The sequence below is a fragment of the Theropithecus gelada genome, chromosome 1 (genome assembly GCF_003255815.1).
Source record: "Theropithecus gelada isolate Dixy chromosome 1, Tgel_1.0, whole genome shotgun sequence".
NCBI classification, from domain to species: Eukaryota; Metazoa; Chordata; class Mammalia; order Primates; family Cercopithecidae; genus Theropithecus; species Theropithecus gelada.
The window spans coordinates 105,391,205-105,404,356 of NC_037668.1; the positions used below are offsets into that span (position 1 = coordinate 105,391,205).

A 13,152-nucleotide genomic window follows, 5' to 3' on the forward strand; every position below is an offset into this window, starting at 1 on the left:
AGAACCTGTTTTAAGTTCTTTGAGAAATCCCCAAACTGCATTCCACAGTGGCTGAACTAATTTGTATTCCCACCGATAGTAAAAACATTTCCTTTTCTCTGCAGCCTCTGCAGCATCTATCTTTTTTTTGTCTCTTTTAATAATAGCCTTCTGACTGGTATGAGATGGTATCTCATTGTGGTTTTGATTTGCATTTATCTGATGATTTATGATGTGGAGCATTTTTTTCAAGTCTTTTTTTGAGAAGTGTTTATGTCTTTTGCTCACTTTTTAATAGGGTTATTTGTTTTTTGCTTGTTGAATTGTTTAAGTTTCTTATAAATTCTGGATATTAGACCTTTGGGCCGGGCGCAGTGGCTCACGCCTGCAACTCCAGCACTTTGGGAGGCCGAGGCGGGCTTTGTTGGATGTGTAGTTTGTGAATATTTTCTCTCATTCTGTAGGTTGTCTGTTTACTCTGTTGGTAGTTTCTTTTGCTCTGTGAAAGCTCGTTAGTTTAATTAGGTCCCACTTGTCAGTTTTTAAAACTTAAAATCTGCATACTTTAAATATGTGCAGTTCATTGTATATCACTCAGAACTCAGTAAAGCTATTTTATTTTTGTTTGTCATGTTGTTTATTTTTTTCTTTTTTCTTTTTATTTTTGGTTTGGGGGCACATGTAAAGGTTTGTTACATAGGTAAACAGATGTCATGGAGGTTTGTTATACATATTATTTCATCACCCAGGTATTAAGCCCAGTATCTAATAGTTATCTTTTCTGTTTCTCTGCCTCCTCCCACTCTCCCCACTCAAGTAAACCCCAGTGTCTATTGATTCCTTCTTTGTGTTCATAAGTTCTTATCATTTAGCTCCCACTTACAAGTGAGGACATGTGGTATTTGGTTTTCTGTTCCTGCATTAGTTTTCTAAGGACAGTGACCTCCAGTTCCATCTGTGTTCCCATAAAAGACATGACTTCATTCTTTTTTATGGCTGCATAGTATTCCATGGTGTATATGTACCACATTTCCTTTCTCCAGTCTGTCATTGATGGGCATTTAGGTTGATTCTATGTCTTTGCTATTGTGAATAGCGCTGCAATGAAGATTCACGTGCATGTATCTTTGTGGGAGAATGATTTATACTCCTCCAGGTATACACCGAGTGAGGGGATTGCTGGGACAAATAGTAGTTTTGCTTTTATTCTTCAAGGAATTGCTGTACTGCTTTCCACAATGGTTGAACTAATTTACACTCCCACCAACACAACCTCACTACCATCTGTTATTTTTTCACTTTTTAATAATAGTCATTCTGACTGGTATGAGATGGTATCTCATTGTGGCTTTGATTTGCATTTCTCTAATGATCAGTGATATTGAGCTTTTTTTTCATATGCTTGCTGGCTGCATGTATGTCTTCTTTTGAGATGTGTCTGTTCATGTCCTTTGCCCAATTTTTAATAGGGGTATTTGTTTTATTCTTGTAAATTTGTTTAGGTTCTTTTTAAGATGCTGGATAGTAGACCTTTGTCAGATGCATAGTTTGCAAATATTTTCTCCCGTTCTGTAGGTTGTCTGTTTACTCTGTTGGTAGTTTCTTTAGCAGTGCAGAAGCTCTCAAGTTTAATTAGATCCCACTTGTCAATTTTTGCTGTTGTTCCTATTGCTTTTTGTATCTTTGTCATGAAATCTTTGCCCATTCATATGTCCAGGATAGTATTGCCTAGGTTGTCTTCCAGGAATTTTATAGTTTTGGGTTTTACATCTAAGTCTTTAATCTATCTCGAGTTCATTTTTGTATATGGTGTAAGGAAGGAGTTCAGCTTCAATCTTCTGCATATGGCTAGCCAGTTATTCCAGCACTATTTATTGAATAGGGAGTCTTTTCTGCATTGCTTGTTTTTGTCATAGTAAAGCTATTTTTAAAAACTAAAGAGACAAAAATGTGTTAACAAACCACTGAAAAACTCAGAAAATAGAGAATTCATAAATATAACTATGTCATTTTAAAATATTTAAAATTTTGTAAATTTTAAAGAATGGTAAAATAAATATTTAAATCTATAATTTTTGTCACATCTAAATCCGTAGAATCCATAGACTACATCTGTAATACTGTATCTAGTATAGTATCTGAAATTTGGTTTGGAGGTTTTGTTGTTGTTGTTGTTGTTGTTGTTGTTTTTGGAGACAGAGTCTCAGTCCGTCCCCCAGGCTGGAGTATAGCAGTGCCATCTTGGCTCACTACAACCTCTGCCTCCCGGGTTCAAGTGATTCTCGTGCCTCAGCCTCCCTAGTAGCTAGGACTACAGGCATGTGCTGCCATTCCTGGCTAATTTTTATGTATTTTTAGTAGAGATAGGGTTTTGCCATGTTGGCCAGGCTGGTCTCGAAATCCTGGCCTCAAGCAATCTGCCCATCTCGGCCTCCCAAAGTGCTAGGATAACAGGGGTGAGCCACTGCGCCCAGCCTCTTTGTTGTTTTTTTCTTTGTTGTTTCATTTTGTTTTATTTTTAAACAATAAGGTTAGAACATCTTTCCTCTTACTATTTAGAACTATATATTTTCATGTTTTTCAAATTAGAAAAATGAAGTCAGAAAGCCACAAGGTAAATTTCAGTTATTTTTTCCAAATGTACCCCATAAATTAAGAAAACATTACACATTTTTTAACCATAAGTGACTGTACATTTACTCCCTAATACTCTTCTCTGTTCGATAGGAGGTCTGGGCTTAAAACCCTCTAAATGTCTGATTAAAGACTCAAATGCTTTAATTCCTGTTGTTCTGCTTCATTAGAGATACAGTTGTGTGATGGATGCTCATTATATTTTTGAATTAACTAATTTGTGCATTCTCACATTCCGAACTTGTCTGTCCTGATTTCCCCCAGTTTGATGCCGACCGAGATGAGGATGAGGTGTTCTATGACATCAGCATGGCAGTTGACAACAAGTTGTTTCCAAACAAGGAGGCTGCAGCAGGTAAGTCACTGTGTCCTTTAGACAATAGTATGCCGTGATCACCTGCCAAATGTCTGCGGCTTTGTATTAATGGATGAAGCTCAACAAACTGCTGCAAGGTTTGAAGGATGACAAAGTCTCATACTTTCTGGTGTAAAAATAAAAGTACAAAACAAAGTGGAGAGGAAGGGCTATAAATCTGTTCCTTATAGTTGCTGCTTTTCTTCCAGTCATTGCACACGTAAATTACCAGGTAGTCACAATGTAACATAGGGCTTATGTTACTATAATAGAAAAATATCTAACCTAACCCATACTTTGTACAACAATTAAAATTTACAGTATCTCCAGGACCCCCTAACTCATATGATAGGTTTCTCCCTCGTTGCCTGAATAAAGCATCCCCTCCGATCTGGTAGCCACTCCCATTCCAACCCACAGCTCCTGTGTGACCTTACCTCTTCTCTTCCTAAGTGCTCTTGCCTGGAACTTTGACCTTGGTTACTGATGTAGAGTAATCATACTTCCTAATGTAGGCAATACTCATGGTTCTGTCCTGACCCTCCTCTCATTCTTTCCATACTCTGACGCTGAGTCAACTCATTGTCACATGTGGCTTCAACATCAATTCCATGTGGATGACTCTCCAATCTTAGTCTCAGTCCTGACCTTCTTTCTTCTGAGTAATGACCTCAAAGGGTAAAGACCAAAAGCTTGGGGCCGTAAAGAAAAAAGGCTAAACACTTAACATTTTAAATCACCTAACGGTAGCTTCAAAGAGAGACAGAATTACAAGAGTAAGGTGGTAATCTTTCTGGGCAGACCCACAGAACACAGGTAACTGATGTAAACTCATCTGCCTAACTTTCTGATGAGATTTATAAAAAGTTGGCCTATTGCAGGAAAGATGAAATAGTGAGAATCATGTAAGATTATGAAAACATGACTACAGCTGTTCTGAAAAATACTATGACTCCTGTGCTTTTCAAGTTAATATTTTATTTAGAAGATGCTTTAGAAACCTGTAATCCCAGCACTTTGGGAGGCTGAGGCAGGCGGATCACGAGGTCAGGAGATAGAGACCACGGTGAAATGCCATCTCTACTAACAACACACACACACAAAAATTAGCCGCGCGCGGTGGCAGACGCCTGTAGTCCCAGCTACTCGGGAGGCTGAGGCAGGAGAATGGCATGAACCTGGGAGGCGGAGCTTGCAGTGAGCCTAGGTCGCGCCACTGCACTCCAGTCTGGGCAACAGAGCGAGACTCCGTCTGAAAAAAAAAAAAAGAAATGACTACCTCTAACGACAAATATCTAACTGCTAGATATCCTCAGTTTGCTAATGCAGTGGGATGGAGGGGCTGATTTAAGCCGCCCCTTCTTTGGGACGCCCAGCACTATGTGGTGTTTCTCCACTAGAGAGCCTTGTGCCCTGCGGTGATGCAACTGTGCTGGGTTTTGTACCAATAGGAAACTGCCTGAGGACAGGTGCTGTGTCCACGTTCTCTTTAGGTCCCCTTGGTAAAGTGCATAGTGCCTGAGCCTTAGCGGCAGTTTCCAGGTGTCTACTTTCTCCTCTGTGTACCTCAGAGCTCATAAACAGAAGACTCTGTGCTTACAGCCTCAACTCCCGCTAACTCTTCCGCCCCTGAGACGTCCTGAAAGCTGGTTTCTGCTTCAGCCTTAGAATAAAACTGTTTCCTCTAAAACAGCCCTTGGTGAATAAAGTGCGGTAAACTAGAAGTAAAGGGTGCCTCCCCTACAGGAGGCAGATACTGTGTAGCTCCAGGGTACTGTCGCTGTTAAGGAACAATGGTGAAATCTCCTGTTGATGACTCACTCAATAAATAAGTCATATCCATGGCCTCTGCTCTGTGAATTGTCAGCCTCCAGGTTTGGTCCCTCCACTGTTTTTTTCTCTCTCAAGTCTCTTTCTGCAGAATCTCAGCTGCTCCACAGCTCCCATGTCGCCTCCTAGGAATGGCATCCAGTTCTCTTTCTCTCACCTCGACCTTTCTCCGGGGAGCCAGGCAGAAGCGTTCTTGCCCTCACACTCCACACTGATCATCATTCCGCGGGGGCACCTTGGGAATCCAAACCTTTGTCTCTATTACCAGGGCAGTCACCAAACGCTTTGTCATTCCTCATCCCTGGCCTCTCCTGTCTGTCATGAATCTCCTGCTGCCATGGGGATCTTCACAGAATGCAGCCCTAATCATTCTGCCTTTCTGAAACAAACAAACAAAAAACCTTCAATGACTCCTGCAGGCTGGCCACCGGTACCCTTAGCACAGAAGAAAGCCCCAAAATCCTTTTCTTTCCTGCAGCGGTCCTGTTACTGCAACAACATCACCTCCCCCATGTCACCGGCACCAGCTTCCCCCAGTTCCCTGAATACCTCAAGTTCCTTCCTGCCTTAGGCAATTTCCACCTGCTCTTTTCTCTGCTTAGAAAACGCCTCTCCTCATTTGCATCCCTTCACTCTCCCAACCCCATAGAGCCCCATCCTGCACCTGGCCAGATTCTATTTTGTGCCCCAAGGTAAACGTGGTGTTTTTCTCAAGGAGACTTCCTCAGACCCCACCCCAGACTAGATTAGGCCTTTGAATAGCACCCTGTGACCCACAGGTGTACCAGGACTTTTCTTAGAGACTACCATTGCTCTGATGGTCGGCTTCTTCAAGGCCTGTCTACAGTGTCTCCCCCTCAATGGAGCCCTCCACTAACACTTACTAGCAAAGCTATCTGGCTGCGTCACTCAACTGCTCTGGGTCTCCATCTCCTTATCTATAAAGAGGGGATAATAATAGCAGCTACCCCAGAGGATTGTCCTGAAGAATAAATGGTTTCTGTGTGCAAAGTATGTGGCTTTCACATTGAAAAGGCTGTTTATGAGTTCCTGTCTTTGCAGTGGATTTGAGGGCTCATGGGAAGAAACCACATCTTACACAATACGACTTTTCCCCCTTTTCCTGGGTCTACTTCTGCTGTCTTCTCCCTCTCTGCCTTCCTCCCTGCCCCAACCCTGCCCTGGAGTAACTGAAAAACTCCCCGCTTCCCCTTCTCACCCAGGACAGCCCACCAACACCCAGATCCCTCAAAGAGTTCTCGTCCCAAATACCATCAGGATATTTTTCCAAGTAAATACAGTGCTCTTCCCACACATTGTAATGAACCCTTTCCATGCCTGTGGAATTCGAGCTGGACTCTCAGTGCTTAATGCAGGTCAGGCACTTATAGGAGACATTTAATGTTTGTAGCGTGGATCAATGAGAGCAAGAACTGTAAAGGTAAAGTGGACGTGTCCTTTCATTTTTACTCATTTGGTACATATGCATTGAACGCATGTACCTTCTAAGTTTTGTTCTTAGATTCAGAGATGAAACACAACCCTTACAGTTTAATTTTCGTTAAAATTAAACTGTAACGAAACTGTTAACGAAAATTAAACTGTAAGCTACCCTGCGAGAGACAGGACAAGGGAGAAACTGCTTTCTGCAGACGGTGCAGTTTAGGGGTTGGAGGAGTTTTATTCACAGACACCCTTCACTGCTTAAGAAGCTCTGCAATTGTAAGAGTGTCTTTATGGGGTACTCAAAGTGGGAGGAGGATTTTCCTACAACTTGCAGTTAAAGATCCACTAGGAGGAAAAACATATGAAACGTTGTCCCAGAAAGTCATATGGTTAGCCTCTGATACCTCTAAAGCCAATGTGTATCATCTTCCCACTGAAATTTAAGGAGCCAACTTGAAAATAATATTTCCAAAGGTCATTCTAAAACTAGTAGCCCTGGGTGCTTCCTCTGGGGTTCTGTATTTCAGCTCATACCTTTCTCTGTCATCTATAGAAAGAATATTTTTAAATCTGAAAAGAAATTGAAAAATCCAAACTAGGGGGAAATGAAAGCTACATGATCACTTTTTCATAACATCCTAATTTTGCTGTCTTTTTTGAGTAACGAGATCATTGCAGTTGTTTTATGTGTTAAATTATTCAATGAAAGAAGGCAGTAATGTATACATTTGTCTGTATTTTCCCTCTATTTTGTGTGTCAAACCTTAGACTGTTACTAAAGGTCCTATTTCCAGCAAACCCAGAAACCAAGGCTAAAAGAAAATGAAAGCCATTCAATCATTATCCAAGCTGATAATGATATCCTTTGTCTGTTGCCTCCTATGATATATTAATACTGTTGCTAGGAGTAACAATGTTTCAAGAAATTTCATCCCTGATGATACAATATAATTCCTGTGAAAAGCATTTTATTGCGACAGAGCAAGACTCCATCGAAAAAAGAAAAAAAAATTTTATTAGGAAATCCAATCTCTTCTTACTTATAAGCATGAAGCTTTCTTTTAAACAAAGGTCTTTTCATTCTACCATTGCTGAAGGTAGTTTTCTAATTATCTTGCTGCGTTTTCAAGTATTCACGTGTAATATCTGTTAACTGAGTTGTTTAAGAGCCCTTCACGTTGTCCTTTTTGAAAACAATGGAAAGAATGGTTTCTAATTAAATAAAATAAGTAGGACGCAGGTACTAAAAGCAGCTCTATGTTTAATAAGATTTCACGTTCAAATCACAGTACTCACTCCGCATGAATCACTGTAAATACAGGTGAAGCGAAGGTATCATTTGAATCCAATAGCTATCACCACTTCCACTAGTCAGTGGCAGATAATAATCATAGTGTGCAAGTAGTGAAAGCCAGCTAAAATTTGTGTTATCTTTAATGATGCTGTCAATAGCATTGATTGCTACCAGCTTGAATGAGACTCCTTAATTCCACTTCTGATTCTTCCATTTCCACAGCCACCCTGTGACCTGCGTCATCATCAACTATTCACTGTTCCTCATCTTCTCAGCACATAGACTTGGCAGTATGCTCCTCCAGGTCCTTTCCTGTAGAGCACTGTAGCAAAAGGGGGATCTGTATAAACCCATAAACACATTTTGATTGCCCCTGCTTAGAATTTGGAGTCAGCATGGTGTGTTAGAAAGACAGTAGGAGCTACTGGCTCTGCCTTTGGTCTCAGGCTCTTTCTACATGACGTAGGCCAAGTTTTCTAACTTCTCTGCATCTCATTTTCCTCTTTTCTAAAATGAGAAGTGGGATTCTGTGAAATATACATTGAAAATAATGGCAAAAACCACAATTTCTTTTGCACCGATCTGATAGTTCTAAAATGTCTATTATCTTATAATATATATATAATATATATAAATATAATGTATAAAAATATATATATTTTTTTTTTCTGATACTTACTGCCTCACAACATAAGTGCAAACTGACCTTCAAACTGGGCTTTAAGACAGCCAAGTATTTTGGCCCCAAGATACATCTTGCAAAATTCTTTATTTGAAAAAAATACCAAAAGTTCAAAGGTAGAAAAATTATATATAATCCCACTAATTTCAAAATATGTATGTAAATTAAAGCTTCCCACCTCTCCCTTCTGATCTCTGTTAACAGCATGGTGGATATTCTTGCCAACTCCATTCTAGCAACCACCTTATGAACAGTGGTCTGACAAGGGCTGTGCTGACAGTGTGACTAGCATCACCCAGCGTTGTTCTGAACACACTTATGCAACTCTTAGTGGCAACTCTATGATTACTTTTCCAAAGTGGTTTGATGGTTTAATATGTCCATTTTGAAAAACTTTGTCATCCTTTAAAAAAATGTAAAGACATAAACAGTAAACACTGGCATTGTAATGGCTATTACTTTGTCAAGTTGGTAGACAGCAGGGACAATGATAAGAGAATAGAAGGGAGAAAAAAGAGAAGAGATGAGAAAAGACTGTGTAAGGACATACCCCGACTCATTTTGAAAGAAAATATGAAAGCAACATCGGGGACAGGTCTATATCTGAGAAGTGTATGAGATGCTTAACATTTTTTAAAAATTTATATTCATTATGCATTACTCATTGCATATTCTGACTAAGAATTATTTGCCAAGGCCTAGTTTACAGTGAAACAATGTTTTTTCACAGGATATATAATATTTTATGGGCAGCACTGAATTCAGTCTTTCTGGGTAGTTAGATGATATATATTTCCCTGCAGGAAAGAGTTATTAAATAAGAATGATGAATCAGTTGTGCTTCAGAAGTCCCACTGTAAAAATTACCAGTTTAAGTCTGAGCCTTGGGGATTAATGGGTGAGTGATTTAATGAAACCTGTAGTACCTAAGGGAAATAATCTCTCTATTCATACATTAAGTTAACCTGATTTTTCTTACCTTCAGCAACTAAGATGACCTGAAGGCTTGAGGAAAAACTCAAGTTTTCATGGAGTAAGCAAACTTAGCCCTTCCTATTTCTGGAAGCCCCTTAGTCTCCTCCCACTCTGTACTTTGCTCATGGTGTTCCTTCTACTTCCATTGTTATTGCAAATCCTGAAACTGCTCCCCCTCCTGGACAGCCTGCATTTACCGTCAAAATTCAGGATCATAGATTAGTACCTGAAGAATAATCTTAATTAACTACACCATCATCTCTACTACTATTCAGAATCAGTAGCTCACTCTCTTGGGTTGCTGAACCTTTAGTAATAACCTCTTGTTGATAAATTATTCCTCCTCACAGTATTTTCTTCTTCTTAAGGATGTAGAGAGTGTCCAGAGTCTCTGCATTTTCAATCTCCAGCAAAACATTGTACCTGGCAGATGAGAAGAGTCCAGAAATATTTGTGAATTTAATGTAACATAGGAAAATATGGAAACCTAGTGAGAGACGGTTTGCTTTAGAAACATACATGACAACCTCCATCCACTTATCTTTTCTTTCCTAATCTTAGGTTCAAGTGACCTTGATCCTTCGATGATATTGGACACAGGAGAGATCATTGATACAGGATCTGATTATGAAGATCAGGTAATTAAAATCTAAAAATAGTTCTTTATTTAAATGTTTTTAAGTTGAACCTTTGTTTTATGAAAATTTGAATTATAAAAACGCATTTTGTGAAATATATACAGATAACTGATAACATACTACGTGATAACATACTACAGCTTTCATTCACTAAGTTTGGCTTTTTGACACTCCCTTATCCAAAGATCCAAAACACAGTGAATTAAAGAAAGGTTTATCATCGAAAGTTAACATGGGATAGAAATGAGGTTCTCTTGCCCAAGAATTTGCCTGTGTCTCTATCCCTTCCCACTAATAAACTAATAATATTTACTGAGCAACAGCTACAGGTTCAGGGCTCTGCTATTTTATTGCTAACTGTATTAGTCCATTTTCAAGCTGCTGATAAAGACATACCAGAGACTGGGCAGTTTATAAAAGAAAGAGGTTTAATGGAGAACTCACAGTTCCACATGACTGGGGACACCTCACAATCATGGCGGAAGGCAAGGAGGAGCAAGTCACGTCTTACATGGATGGCAGCAGGCAAACGGAGAACTTGTGCAGGGAAACTCCTGATTTTGAAACCATGGGATCTTGTGAGACCCATTCAGTATCAGAACAGTATGGAAAAGACCCGCCCCCATGATTCAGTCATCTCCCACTGGCTCCCTCCCACAACTTGTGGGAATTATGAGAACTACAAGATGAGATTTGGGTGGGGACACAGAGCCAAACCATATCACTAACCTGTGGAAGGGAATGATGACCAAGGAAAGCACAGCCAATAAGTTAAATACATTTTCTCTTTGAATAAAACTGAAGACATTTTTCTGGGTCATTTTCCTCTCAGCAGAAGAACTCTCTCTGCTGCTATATTTTAATGAACCAAAATAGTTGGCAAATGAGCCAACCCCCTAATTAGGCTTTATTTTTAAAAAAGAAAAATGTACAAAACTTTCTTCTGCCTCTCATCAGTGCTCCTCAGCAATGGCTAAAAGCCAAGTGAACATGTTCTTGGGGGAGGTTTTGTTCCCATCTTTAACTAATATTCATCACAAGTAAAGCAAACAGATCTGGCCAATGTCCCCATGTAATGGCTGGCTGTATATTTCATATACATATTCAGAAGCTATTTTCTTGAGTATAAAGTTCTTTCCTTATAGCACAAAGAAAGGAGATGATGTTGGCACGTGCTATAATAGCTACACATGTTTATAGTAATTTTTAACATCTATTAAGCACTTACTACATGCAAAATGTTGTGCCGAGTTTCTTATATTAACTCACCAATTCTTCACAACATCTCTAGAAAGTAGGAATTATTATCTCTATATCACAGACAAAAAAAGAGGGACTAGAAGAGTAATTTACCCAAGGTTATATAAATAGTTTCACAGTAGGGATGTGAATTTAGGGCACATTCTCTAGCATACTCAAGACTGGGCAATTTACAAAAGAAAGAGGTTGTACTGCCTCTGCCACAATGTACTGCTTTCCATCCTAGCCTCCAAAGACAGGCCATTCAATGATATGTATTTGGAGCCTTTTCAGTTGTGGACCCATAAGACCCCAGCAGAGGCTAATGTAAAACAACTACTTACAATCTGAAATTACAGACTGCACAAAGAAATGATCCACAACAAGGAAGTCAGCTAGTTAAAGAAATGGAAGACTCCACATCCCCAAGAACTAGAAAGAACAGAAAAATCTAAAAGAAATCATAGTATAAGGATATCCAAAATATTGAAAGGGAAGATTAGAAGCCATGAAACAAATACATGAACAAATGGAAAAGAAGAAAGAAAAAGGGAAGAAACAGGCATTATAGGCACATACAAAAATATTGTCATTGAAATAGAAATTCAATTAACAGTTGAATAGTAGACTAGATGCAGCTAAAAAGGGACTTAATGATAGAGTAGAGGAAATTGCCATAGAATAAAACACAGAGCTAAATAGTTGTCAAATATGAGAAAGAACTTAGGAGACATCGAGGATAAAATGATTGGTTCAACATATTCTAAAAGGAATTCCAGAATGAGAGAATGGAGGGGATGGAGCCAAGGTTATATTTGAACAGATAATAGTTGAGAATTTTACAGAGATGAATAAGACAAGTCCCAGTCCCAAGATAGAAGGAACATATCCAGTCCTGAGCAGGATTTTTTTAAATCCTCATCTATTCTTTTTTCATTTAGTCATTCAACAAGTATTAATTGGACACCAACTGTGTAACAGTTTCTGTTTAGGCACTTAGAATATAATTACGTAAAACAAGCAAGGGCTGTTGTGGCAAGGAGTTAACATCAGAGTGGGGAAGACAGAGAGTAAACAATAAACATAGTAAATTAGTCAGTTTTCTAGACTGTCAGAGGTGATAAACTCTATGAGAAAAGAAAGTAGAACAGGGTAACGGGGTTAGGAATGCTGGGGGAGGAACAGATTACCGCATTAATCAGGATGGTCTATATTAAATGGTATGCCCTCATTAAAGAGGTGAGATTTGAGCAGTGACTTAAAATATAACATAAATCATCAGAAGATGGAAGAGAAAACTAAAATATTAAAAGTGAAAATATAGTGTTACAGCTCTTTTAGAATTTGTCTAGCAGGTTTTCTAGTTTTTGCTGGAAAGCCCAGAAAAAAAAAATTCTTTTAAAAAACTAAAAAGTGAAAATGCAATTCCTATAAAGGAATGACAATTTTGTTTGCAGCAGATTAAATGAAACAAAAGCTTGCATTTATTTAGCACCTATTCTAAACCAAGAATGTGTTTTATGGTTTACATGCATTATTGCTGATCCTTACAATAACTCAGGAAGTAAGCTCTGTTAATCCCTAATTTACTGCCAAGGAAATTGAAGCTCACAAAAGTTAGCTGACTTCCCAAGACCATAAAGCTAGCAAGCTGTAGAGTCAGGAATCAAACTTTGATTTGCCTGGCACCAAAATCTATTCTCCACTTTCCCCACTCCAATAAAGCCGTTAACAAGATCGCTAGTAATCTTTTGCCAATTCCAGTTAACCCTTTTTAGTTATCTTTCTTGACCTTTGTTGCATTTGACACTGTATACTAGGGATCACCACACTTCTTCTGCAAAGGACCAGATAATGTAAATATTTTAGGCTTTGTGGGCCCATATGGTATTTGTTGCATCTACTCAAACTCTGCCATCGTTGAGCAAAAGCAGCCATAACAATATGTAAATGAATGTGGCTTTGTTGCAGTAAAACTTTATTTGTGGATACTGAAATTCAAATTTCATATAATTTTCATGTCATTTATTTTGACCATTTAAAAATGTAAAATTCATTCTTGCTGAAAGGTCGTATAAAA

The 13,152-nt window shown here is 38.9% G+C and overlaps 1 protein-coding gene and 1 non-coding gene across 4 annotated transcripts in view; both read left to right on the top strand.

Moving 5' to 3' along the window:
- The window catches only part of AK5 (adenylate kinase 5), a 296,670-nt gene that overhangs the window by 135,937 nt on the left and 147,581 nt on the right, over positions 1-13,152 (top strand). For all 3 annotated transcript variants that reach the window (XM_025389481.1, XM_025389482.1, XM_025389483.1), the window contains exons 7-8: positions 2,878-2,968; positions 9,757-9,833. In XM_025389481.1, the coding sequence (XP_025245266.1) occupies positions 2,878-2,968; positions 9,757-9,833 (168 nt within the window). The remainder of the gene's footprint in view (positions 1-2,877; positions 2,969-9,756; positions 9,834-13,152) is intronic.
- On the top strand, positions 12,394-12,455 carry LOC112615737. Its single transcript, XR_003117455.1, has one exon. It is a non-coding gene; the product is annotated as a U7 small nuclear RNA (small nuclear RNA).